Below are 13,001 nucleotides of genomic sequence, written 5' to 3'. Positions count from 1 at the left end.
CTCTTACTGTACTTTTATACAAACCACTTCCCTCCGAAGCCACACTCCCCAGCCCTGATTCCTGTCAATCAGGAATCTTCTCTCTAGTTCTATAGTTTTGTCACTTCAAGAATGTTATGTAAATTGAATCACACAGTAGATAACCACAAGGAAGTTCTTATTTATTTTTTTAGTTTAAGATATTTATTTATTGGAAGGAGAGTAAGAGAGAGAGAGAGAGCATGAGCAGGGGGAGAGGGAGAAGTAGACTCCTGCTGAGCAGAGAGCCCGATGTGGGACTGGATCCCAGAACCCTGGGATCATGACCTGAGCCAAATGCAGTCGCTTAACTGAGCAATTGAGGCGTCCCCACGAGAAGGTTTTCAAAGCTTACAAGTGCCTGGGTCTCACCACTATATTCTGTATTATAGTACGAGAGCCATTTATCTGTTTTTTTGTTTGTTTTTTACTGTTATTCTTGGAAATATGTTTATTTTTATTATGTTCAGTTAGCCACTGTCTAGTATACCATTAGTTTTTGATGTGTTCGGTGATTCATTAGTTGCGTATAACAGCCAGTGCTCATCACAACACGTGCCCTCCTTAGTACCCATCACCCTGTTACCCCATTCCCCCACCCCCCCTCTCCTCTGAAACCTTCTATTTGTTTGCCAGGGTCTATAGTCTCCCATGGTTTGTCTTCCTCTCTGATTTCTCCCCCTTCAATTATCTGTATTTTCAAAAGCTTTCCAATCAAGACTAATATTAAGAGTTCATAATTTCTGTCTCCGAATAAAGGAGGTCTTTAATTTTAAGGACTGTTTACAACAGAGAGGCTTATACAGATCTATTCTCCTTTTCAGTGGCCAAAGACACATATATGACAGAATTGTTTTATTTTGAAGCCTTCTAAAATTAGAAATCTTGTTGGAAATGCAGTTTTTAAATTATTTTTATTTTGTTATATTAATCACCATACAGTATATCCTTAGTTTTTGATGCAATGTTCCATGATTCATTACTTGCATATTAACACCCAGTGCACCATGCAATATGTGCCCTCCTTAATATCCATCACTGGCCTATCCCAATCCCCCACCCTCCCTCCCCTCTGAAGCCCTCAGTTTGTTTCCCAGAGTCCACCGTCTATCATGGTTCATTCCCCCTTCTGTTTACCCCCCCTTCATTCTTCCCTTCCTTCTCCTACCGATCTTCCTGCTATTTCTTATGCATTTTGATCATTCCTTAAATCTTCAATTTGTTAAAACTAAATCATGTGGGCACTTGGGCTGCTTCCATAATTTGGCTATTGTAAATAATGCTGCCATAAACATAGAGGTGCATGTATCCCTTTGAGTTAGTGTGTGTTTTTTGTAGAAATACCCTGTAGTGCAGTTACTGGATTGTAGAGTAGGTCTATTTTTAATTTTTTTTGAGGAACCTCCCTATACTTTTCCACACTGGCTGCACCAGTTTACATCCTCACCAACAGAGCAAGGGGTTCCTTCTTCTCCACATCCTTGCCAACACTTACTGTGTTTATTTTAGCCATTCTGACAGGTGTGAGGTGGTATCATGGTGGTTTTGATTTGCATTTTCCTGATGATGAGTGATGTGGAGTACCTCTTCATATGAGTGTGGACCATCTGTATGTTTTCTTTGGGAAAATATCTGTTCCTGTCTTCTGCCCATTTTTTAATTGGATCATTTGTGGGTTTGTTGTGTTAAATTGCTTAAGTTCTATGTTGTGTATACATCTATATACATGTTTATGTATTTTTTTAATATCATGTAAGTAACTTCCCCCATTCCATAGGATGCCTTCTAGTTTTGTTGCTTGTTGCCTTTGCTGTGCAGAAGCTTTTTATTTTGATGCCCCAAAAGTTTACTTTTGGCTTTTGTTTACTTTGGGTGACATATCTAGAAAAATGTTGCTGTAGCCAATGTCAGAGCAATTACTGCCTATGCCCTCTTCTGGGATTTTTATGATTTCAGGTCTCACATTTAGGTCCTTAATCCATTTGGAGTTTCTTTTTGTGTATGGTGTAAGAAAGTGGTCCCCCGGTTTCATTCTTTTGCATGTTGCTGTCCAGTTTTTTCACCATCGTTTGTTGAAGAGCCTGTCATTTTCCCATTGCATATTCTTGTCTCTCTCGTCGAAGATGAATTGACCATGGATTCGTGAGGCTTTTTTCTGGGTTCACTATTCTGTTCCATTGATCTAACATGTTTATGTGCCAGTACGGGTTCTGATGACTACAGCTATGGAGTATATCTTGAAATTGGGGATTGTGACACCTTCAGTTTTGTTCTTTTACAAGACTGCTTTGGCTATTTGGGGTCTTGTGTAGTTCGATACAAACTGTAGGATTATTCTGGTTCTGAGAAAAATGCTGTGCATTAAATCCATAGATTGCTTTGGGTAACATGGGTATTTTCACAATATTTGTTGTTAAAATCCATGAACATGGATCTCTCTCCATTTGTGCTATCTTCAATTTCTTCAATGTTTTCTAGTTTTCAGATTTTAGGTCTTTCACCTCCATGATTAGGTTTATTCCTAGGTATTCTATAATTTTTTTGTGATTATAAGTGGGAGTATTTTATTAAGGTCTATTTCTGCCATTTCAGGGTTAGTGTATGGAAATGCTATGGGCTTCTGTATATAGATGTTGCACGCTGGGACCTTAATGAATTCATTTATTCTAGTAGTTTTTTGGTGCAGTGCTGAGGATTCACTATATATAGTGTTCTGTCATACGGAAATAATAAAAGTCTTACTTGTCTTTTACTTAGATGCCCTTTTTGTTGTCTGATTGCTGCAGCTAGGACTTCTAGTACTATGTTGAATGGAAGTGGTCAGAGTGAACATCTTTGTCTTGTTCTGGGTCCCAGGGGGAAAAGCTCATGGTTTTTCTCCATCAAGGATGATGTTAGCTGGGGATTTTACATATATGACCTTTAATATTTTGAGGTCTATTCCCTCTAAGCCTACTTTGCTGAGGGTTTTTATCATGAATGGATGTTTTACCCTGTCACCTGCTTTTTCTGCATCTATAGACATGATCATATGGGTTTTATTTTCTTATTGATGTCATGTATCACATTGATTTCTTTTGCAAATATTGAGCCACTCTTGCACCCTGGGAATAAATCGTTCTTGACCATGGTGAAGGATTTTTTTTTTTTAATGTATTGCTGGGTTCACTGTGATTGATAGATGCAAAAATCTTCAACAAAATACTATATTCATCAGAGATATTGTCCTGTAGGGGTTTTTAGTAGTGTCTTTATATGATTTTGGGATCAGATAGAATGAGTTTGGAAATTTTCCTTTTCTATTTTGTGGAATAATTTAAGAATAGTTATTAACTCTTCTTTAAATATTTAGTAGAAATCATCTGGGAAGCCATCTGGTCCTGGACTTCACTTAGGAGTTACTTCCTGCTTTAGTTAGTTTAGTTTATATGTTTCTAGGAATGTGTATGTTTCTTTTAGGTTGTCTGATTTGTTGAGATAATTTCTGATAATCCTTTGTATTTCTGTGGTGTCGGTTATTGTTTCTCCTCTCTCATTTCTGATTTTGTGAGGATCCTCTTGTTTTCTTTTTAATGAGTCTGGCTAAAGGTTGATCAATTTTTTATTGATATTTTCAAAGAATCAGCTCCTTGTTTCATTAATCCATTGTATTACTATTTTCTTCCTTCTGCTTTTGGGTTTTCTTTTTTCTAGCTCCCTTAGGTATAAGGTTAGGTTGTTAGGGATTTTTCTTGCTGTAAACTTCCCTCTTTTAAAACAGCTATTTCTGCAGCCCGAAGGTTTTGGATCATTGTGTGTCTATTATCACTTTTTTTTTTTAAATCTCCTCTCTGATTTCTTGGTTGAGTCATACACTGTTTAGTAGAATGTTATTTAACTTCCATGTATTTGTGCATTTCCAGATTTTCTTGTGGTTAATCTCTAGTTTAATAAATGGTGTGATTACCCCCCCCTTTCTTCCCCTACCGATCTTCCTAGTTCTTATGTTCCATAGATGAGAGAAATCATGGGGGTAATCAGAAGGGGGAATGAAGCATGAGAGAAACAAAGTGAGGGCTTCAGAGGGGAGGTGGGTGGGGGAATGGAATGGACTGGTGATGGGTAGTGAGGAGGGCACATGTTGCATGGTGCACTGGGTGTTACACGCAACTAATGAAGCATCGAGCTTTACATCGGAAACCAGGGATGTACTGTATGGTGACTAACATAAAAAAAAATAATAGTGTGAATTGAAAAGATAGATAAGTGGTACAAGTTGGAGGCTTGTTTTGTGGCCTAGGATGTGATCTATTCTGGAGACTGTTGCAGGTGCACTTGGAGAGAATGTGTATTCTGCTGTGAGGATGCAAAGATCTGAATATATGTCAGATCCACCAGGTCCAATGTGTCATTCAAGGTCCATTACCTTGTTGATTTTCTGTTTGTATAAAGTTTCCTACTAATGCCGTTACTATTGATTGCTTTGCTTTGTCATTAGCTTCTTTATATATTTGGGTGCTCCTATAGTTGCATAAATATTCACAATTGTCTTAAAACATTCATTTAATTTAGGAAAATAAGCATGGGTAAATCATAAATTTGCAGTTTGAAACTGTAGAAAGTTTCCTTTTTTCTACACCTTTCTCTTCTTAAACCTTAGTAATGAGTTCTATCTTTACCATTTTTGAAATTCATCCTAACCCACATTTAGTATTAAACGTATGCGGTGCTTTGATAGTATTTAGGTTCCCTCGGGTAGTTCTGTTTACATTACTTGCAAAAATATGAAAGTAGGATGTCTATTTTAGTTTTAGTAGATAATACTGCCTATTTACCATTTTAGTCCACAAGTTTTAAATTCAGAAGGGGAAGTGTTAAAATTCTTTCAAAATCTGTTACTGCACTATAAATTATCCCCAAACATAGTAGCTTTAAACATTAGCAAGCAATTAATTTCCTCACAAATCTAAGTTGGGCAAGGCAAAATAAGGAAAGCTCATTTCTGATCTGTAGTGTCAATAGAGGTCGTGGCTTGGGCTGGAAGATCCACATGGTTCCCTCAAATAGCTGGGGAACTGATGTTTATTTTGGTTTATCTCAGTGTAGGTTTCTTCAGAGAGTAGTTTGATGCCTGGGGTCTACTCTGTCTAGATTCCAAGAGCAACCATCCCTGGAGTGATGAAGAGTGAAATCTATGTTGTTGTTGTTGTTTTTCTTTTTTAATGCCTTCACACCTGTAATACTGACCAAAGTTTATTGCTTAAACATAAACAGAGCCCAGATTCCGAGGAAGACACTCAAAGAGGAGAATCGCAAGTAAGTTTATGCCATGTTTTAAAACTACCACAAACCACCTTAGATCAGAAGTTACTTAATTCCTATTAAATATATCCGCCTTGGGCTTAAAAACAGATTAGGCTTTTGTGAGTCAAAATACTAGAGTAATTCTTCTCTGTTGGAAGACCTGAGAGATAAATGAAGGATAAGTTCCACATCTCTGCCATATAATGGTGCAACATAAGGATAATTTCTACAGACACCATTATTCAGATGGAAGTTACATAGAAAATATGTCAACAATTCTTCAGTTCAGTTGGATGTATATCACTGGTTTATTTAGTACTTAAGGACTGATTCTTCAAGACCCTAGGCCCCTCTGAATTTTTTTTTTATAAAATATTTGCGTTTATAGCTAAGATTTCTTCTCTCTCCCCTTCCTGCATATAAATGTTTCAGACTCTAGTAGCCTCTTTTCACCATTTACTGTTTTTTAGTCAAAGGCAACACATTTAAGAACTTTGTCAATTTCTTTCAAATCCGTTTATAATCCACTTCATTAGACTATAGTTACACTCAGAAATCTCTTCAGGATGAGCCCTTACTGACCTTGGGAACCTAGGTAGACTCCTATGGTCAATACTCTTAATAGTCGTAAAAGAGAAAACCTGTAAAACATGCTCTGCTTTTACAATGCTGACAGGTACTTTCATCTCTCTGAAAGTTCCCATGAGGAACTTCACAGATATTTGAGATGTTAACAACAAAAGATCATATTGTCCCATTCTGTATTGTATTTGTGGAGTGAGAGATCTCTTAATTTAAAAATTATTTTCCTCTGAAGAAGATACAAATGAAAAACAGTTTTGTTTTCAAATCCAATCAACTTGGTTCAAAAGTTCCTCCTTTAGGTAATTTCTCTCCATTTGCATTTTATTTAGGTAGAGAAGCCATGTGCCCCCCCCCCAAAAAAAAAAAAAACAAACACAAAACTTCCTGTACCTGGAATCTCTTAATCAGATTGAAGATATTAAGTACATTTCCTTTTTTCTACATGACCTCCAGGTGACATAGTGAAAAATCTAGCCACTGCGGGCTTCTTTTCTCTGACTTCCAGTAATCCATAGCTTGTTTTGTTTACTGGAAGACCTCACCAACAGCCTCCTCACATCCTGTAGTCTTTGAACACTCTCCCTAGGCCCCTTTAGGCTTTCAGTAATGGTCTTCAGTGTCCATCTACCTCTTGTTTGCCAGTTGGTCCCCAGACCAATGCCACGTGGTCTAAGTTTTTATGACTGCAGCACCATGTAAAATCTGTCCTGATTATCTACTTTTACATAAAACAAACAAAAAAACCCTACAAAATGTAATGGCCTAAAACAACCAACATTTATTTGGCTCAAAGATCAGAAGTTCAGCAAGGCTTGTCAGGGTCAGCAGGTCTCTACAGAATGTCGTACTAGCGGGGATAGCTTGAACATAGCTGACCATCAGCTCCAAAATGGCTCACTCACCTGGCTGGCCAATCGTTAGTTGTCCTCACCTACCTTTCCAAGACGCAGTTTCGTCGTCTTCTTTGCCTGGAGTTTATGTTCCTTCAGTGAGTAACCCAAAAGATAAAGAGCCAGCAGCTTCCACTTCTAATTAGTAATAGATTAGATCTTCAAGGGAAGGGAACATATACCACACCTTGTAATGGAAGGCATGTCAAAGAATTTTAGGGCCATGTTTCCAAATCCACACTGACTTGGACCACGCAAAAACATTGCATTATAATACCTATAAGTTAAGTACATTTTAAATCTTAACAGATTAATAAATACTTCCAGTTGAAGTCCAAAAATTTGAGCATTCTAAAAGCTAAGCACTCGTCTAGTTTTCATGTTCCTTCATAAACCCCTTAGATAACCTTATCCAAAGATAAAACAAAAAGAACATAAGTCCTTGTTTTAAGGCTGGCCTTTGCAGTCTAAGTAGTGATGTGACCTTGAGATTGTATTACATCCACCGAAGCTCCTTTTATTTTTCTGTAAACGAGGAATGTTAATAACATTTGTCCTACTTACATCGGAGGGAATAGTAGCAGGCAGTAGAGACAACGTATTGGAAATGAAAAAACAGAATGTAGACACTAATGCAGGGTCTATATTTCCTTACAGTAATGCCATTTTAATTTAGAACTCTAAGCTCTCTTATTCGTTACTCAACATAGTGAAGTGCAGGGGTCTGCAGGGGCCCAATTACTGGAAGTATGGTTAAGTGAAGATTTTTTCAGGAAAAGCTGAATTTAGGCAGACAACAAGCTAGAGCTATGTTTGTCAAACTTCCAAGAAACTAAGAATCCCCAGCCCATAGATTCTTACTCACTGGGACATTTTTGGATTCATTTTTATATGCTTTTTATAAGCACCTCAAATAATTTCAATATGAATGACTTATAGAGCACACTTTGGGAAACATTGTAGAGGGGGGAATGATGAGAAACTAGAACATCAGAAAAAATAGGTTCTTCATTTAACTGATATAGCACATTATGTTAAATATGACACTACCATATAATTGCTATCTTTAGATGAGAATTTTAATCTTGATATTACATATGTAATGCACAATTGCAATAATTTGGCATTGGATAATTATATATTACAGTGAGTGTGTTGCTATTGCCTCCTAAAGTCTAGAAAGGAAATTGTTCTTATAGTGATACTTGGGGATTTCTTTCCTAATAATTTTCTGTGCACTCTTTTAACTGGGAATTTCTTGAAAAGGTTTATCAGTGGTCATGGAAAGTTTGCAGAGAGAGGGGACAACAGATGAACTCAGATTTATCGTGAATACTTGGCAGTAGAAAATCTTTTTGGTTATTGGGAAAAGAGAAGAGGCAACTGAGAAAATGTACGAGAAAATCTTGCTTATAGATTTTATGGACTTAAATGTACACTATGTCCTTGTTTTGAGAGAGTGGAAATTACCTGACTTAAAAACCTCTTCAGAAAAATTGAATTGTTTTTTGTTGCTTTAAAAGTGTGCATGGATAAAGATAATAGAAATGAAAGAAAAAAATCAAAATCCATGTAATTTTGCTCATAACCTGGAGACAACATCTCATATATTTCCATTCAGTATTTTTTCTGTAATTTTAACACTTCCTATATGCCATTTATATTGCAATATTCCCCCTGACTATTCCATAAAAAACCTTTAAATGCATTTTATTAATGGCTATATGATATTACTTTGTAGGAAATTATAATATTTAGACTTTTATTAAACATGAGAATAGTTAGAGGTTATTATCTGATTGTCATGTTTAACTAGAATGACAAAAATACGGCACTACCATGAATACACAGAAATAATCAGAATCACATGGATCAACTAATTGTTTTCTGATAGTTCTGGTTATTTTAATTGTGACTCATGATAATTCTAAGTTTAAGCCCAATACTCACCCAATGACAGAATTCGACCTGTAATTTGCACTCTATACTGGGCTTGAGCTTTTCAGAAACCACATCCTCTTACGAACTGAGCCCAACACAAAACTTGACTTCTGAGGAGTTGTTTGCTTGTATCTCTCACCTTGACCTGAGCTTCTGAATTACTATATTTTACCTTAAGAAAATAATCTGTTCCTGGTAAAAATCTTCCTTTGACTCATCCGTCTGATCATTCAACCATTTACCCCTCTGCTTATTACATTTTTATTTACTATTGATTTAATAAACATTTAATGACTAACAGTTATATACAAAACACAGGGCCATGTTTTGTGGGAGGTGTAGAAGAAATTAGAAACCATTTTATCTTTGAGAAACAAATACTCTTTGAGGAATGCGGAGGAATTTTATATTTGGAAAGAACTAAGTTTGAGGCCATACACCAAGATCCAGAAACGTGAAAAGTAGAGGCAGCGCTCCCAACAAGTCCTATTTGTAGTTTCTACATCTAAGTAGAGTTGTACTGATTTAATTTTCACTATGTGAGCACATGAAGTGTAAGAGATTGTATATACTAACATAAAGTAGGTAACCAGGGAGATGATAGAGACAGGAAAGCCCTTCTTATCATTATTACATTTTCTGTTTACCTTCCAAACTCTTTCTGATGTTGTCCATTTACAACCTATTGCTCACGTTTGGCTCCATGAGCTGAAATTGAAACCATGAAATGAGGTATTTATTTACTGATTATCATTTCAAGGTCAAAAATAGGTTTATTTTATAATGTATATGAACATACCCTCTAAAGGCCTCTTTATGAATAAAACAGTTGCAATAAGGAATTATTCCTTCAGAAATATCCATAAGAATATGTAGCTATGATTTAAATATGAAATGTCTTCTCCACCCCAAAATGACATTGATGCCTTGTTGCTTAGCACACGTCCATCTGACATAGAGTCAGAGTCCTACCTCAGGCCCTTTCCTCAGGACATCTTTTCCCCCTTGCCTTGAATATTCTGTCATTTTTCTTCATTTCCAAGTAGTATGTTCCCTTCAAGGTTCAGAACAAATATTACCTCCTTTTGGCAGCTGTAGATGTTGCTGCAACTATATGGGAGTTCAGAGAAGGCAGTATTGGTCTCGCTTATAAATATACTTATTTGTGTAGGTGCCTTCCATGTAAAATCATCAAGGGCAGAGACTGTATCTTACACTTCTCTGTAATCCTCATAGCATAACAAGTATGACATTATAAATGACTGGCAACTATTTATTGAGTGAAATACTTGTTGGATGCAATGACAAGGTTTTAACCACCTCCGTAAGATATGCTAAATACCAACCAGAAAGAGAAAAATAAATCAACCTATCAAAATTGGGGCAGGGGAAGAAAAAGGGCATAGGCTTCTTATGTTCTGAGGAGGGGATAGAGGCGAAGAAAGGTTTCCTAAGCATATAAAATATCCTCCAAGAACACAGCAGTTGGTTGTATACTTTAGAGTTAATAACCCAAGCCTCATTCTTTGTTAAAACCCAGAGTAGTTTTGCCTTACGTTATCTCAATTCAGTAATCGAGAAAAGGATGTTGCTTACTTCTCTTTGCAGTCTGTCACTATTATGTGTGAGTCTATTACTACCCCTAGGAAAATAATTTTGTTTGCTAACCATCCAGAAATCTGTGATTGAATACTTCCAGACTTGAGCTATGTTCTCCCTTTAGAATCCTTGCAATAACTGTTTCCTCTGCCTGGAATATGCATCCTTTTGCTATTGTCATGATAAATTTCAAGTCTTTGCTCTACTAAGCCCTACACTTACACCCCTACCAGTACCACCTTTTGCTTACCCTACTAGGTCTGTTTCATCAGCATTTTACCCTCTCTCTCCTACCATACTCATCATGCTTATTATTCACAAATTCTTTCCCATGAGGCGGTCTTCTGTTAATTATTAACTCCCCAATATCAAAAAAAGTATCTGATAATACTAAGCCTTTAGTAAATATTTATTGAATGAAGGAATAAATGAACTAAGAAAATAGAACTAGACTATTAACATTTGCTACTTGTTTTAAAGAATATTGCCTTAATACCTGATTCTGTTAGATAATTAACTGCTGGTATAATAAGCTTAGTCTTCATGGGCATCCTCAAATATCTGGACTGCAAAGTTTACCACAACTCAGTGTAATTTCATCAACTGTAGTGTGAATCAAGCACAGAAGGAAGAAATGTTGCCTACTACATATGAAAAATGAACATATTAAGGGAGCCTGGCCCTGCATTCTTCTCACTACACTCCCTTTATGCAACTACCCTATAAATCAACTTTTGACTGGTATTCACTGTGTTAATGTCCTGTGCCCATTTGGACCTTTTTAGTACAAGAGGACTCAAAATGTGATAGAATACTCCTACCTGTAAGACCAAAACCATTGGCTTAAAGGAAACTGGATAATCTTTCATCTCTCAGACTTTTTTAAACAGGAGGTAGAGTTATGTGTGGCAAATTATTTTGCCCCAGGTAGTAGAGGAAAATCCTTTCTGCTTTGTAACTCCGTTTATAATGATGTCAATATCAAGCTCACATTTAAAGCAAACTATTGCATAACTGCAAGAGATACATACTTTGAAATGAAGCATACATGAATTTTAAACCCTGTACTTTATCAGTCTTTAACTGTTTGAGATAGTTTCTCAATACCTTTGTGTTGCCATCTGTAGAATGGATACTGACAGTACCTGAATAATACACGGTAACTAAACATCTATCATCATAAGCGTCCTTTTCTAAACCCTTCACTTTCCCTATTAATTTGAAACTATACTCATTGTTATTCATATGATGAAATGATTTGTTTAACTGCCTTAATACATTAGGCAATTAATTCTTTTTAGTGTTGAGCAAATTCCAACAATTTCCTGAGAAGAAATTATAATGAAGGTTTATGTGCAAGAAATGAAAAGTTACAGAATCTTTTTATTCTCCCATAGGTATAAAAAAAATCACCTGGATAGGCATTATTTGAAATTGCAAAATTCTGAATTGCTCTAAAGCACTTCATTAGAAATATAGATGTTGGGATGAGAAACTACACCATGGAACACATTAGTAGAGTTTGTTTTTTGCTTTTGTTTTGTTTTTGTTTTTTCCAATACAGAATTCTGAAAGCAACATCCTCACCAGTCTAAAGATTCAGTAGGAGAAAGTCCTGAAAAGATGTATAATAAATCAGTCTACTTGATTATGGGGAAAAAGTCATGTGTAGTGCTGTGAATGCACGCCCTGTAATTGCAACGTAGGAGCAAGATGAGATGTAAAGTTATTGTACCAATTCCGAATTTAGTTCACTGAGTCAGATCTTTTTGAATAACTTTATTCTGACTCATGTTTCCCCACATATATTCAGTAAACAGTAATGTTTACTTTAATTTAATGATTAGAACACATACTAAAACCTACCTCCACATCTCCCATTGGGTACTCCACCTGTGACTGCATACTTGCAGTGGTCAGAAACACACTACTTTGGGAGACTATTTTTTCTCTTGAGTAGCCGTGTTAGAAAGCACTTTCCTACCATGAGCCAAAATGTGCCTCCAGGTATAAACAAGTCTTACTTGCTCCCCTTTTGCCTAGTAAAATGCATAGTTCTTCAAAAAAAAAAAAATGTTTATATGACATGCTTTCAGTTCCCTGGAATAAAGGCTATAAAGAAAACTGGAATTAGGCACTGAAGTGCCAGGACCTCAGCAGAATATGAGTGAGGAACAAGGTAACTCGAAAGTTTGGAGCAGAATTCTTTTAAAATCCTGCAGTTGGCTTAGTGTTTTCAAGTATGATTTCATCCAGTCCTCCCAATAACTTCCTCAGATATTATCTTGACTTTAGGGTAACTTACCAGGCACGGTTCTCTAGGCTAGAAGCAGCAGTGAACAAAAAGGACCTAAAATTCCTACCCAGAGAGAATAATCAGAGTTTGCCAAACTGTAATACCTGCTTACTGGTTGGCTTAAAGTGTAAATTACTAACAACAGAGGGGAGAGGAAGACAGATTGTTTCTTCCTAGAAAGAGACCTTCACAGAAAATGTATTGAACATGGCAGGCATGAATGCAGTCTTCCAAAACCTTACCAGATCCATGGTATAGACAGAGGAAGATTCTTAAGTGAGTTTCTCATCATAGTTCTGGAGTCTTTTGACTTTATTATTATTTTTTTTAAATAATAAAAGCCTCTGAGCTCTAAACAGACCGACTGAGTCAAATTCTACCAAAATTTC

At 36.4% G+C, this 13,001-nt stretch overlaps 1 protein-coding gene across 3 annotated transcripts in view; it reads left to right on the top strand.

Annotated features, from left to right (window-relative positions):
- CDH8 (cadherin 8) overlaps nucleotides 1-13,001 on the top strand; it is a 354,935-nt gene that overhangs the window by 246,065 nt on the left and 95,869 nt on the right. For 2 of the 3 annotated variants that reach the window (XM_087870475.1, XM_087870474.1), the window contains one exon: nucleotides 5,272-5,313. The exons of the other annotated variant lie outside the window; for it this stretch is intronic. In XM_087870475.1, coding sequence (XP_087726601.1) covers nucleotides 5,272-5,313 — 42 coding nt within the window. The remainder of the gene's footprint in view (nucleotides 1-5,271; nucleotides 5,314-13,001) is intronic. 3 annotated transcript variants of the gene reach the window in all.

This window comes from Ursus americanus, chromosome 21 (assembly GCF_024610735.1).
Source record: "Ursus americanus isolate L20-20 chromosome 21, mUrsAme1.1.p, whole genome shotgun sequence".
NCBI lineage: Eukaryota > Metazoa > Chordata > Mammalia > Carnivora > Ursidae > Ursus > Ursus americanus.
The sequence above is the reverse complement of the archived record's forward strand: the minus strand, read 5'-3'. Positions and strand labels throughout refer to the sequence as shown.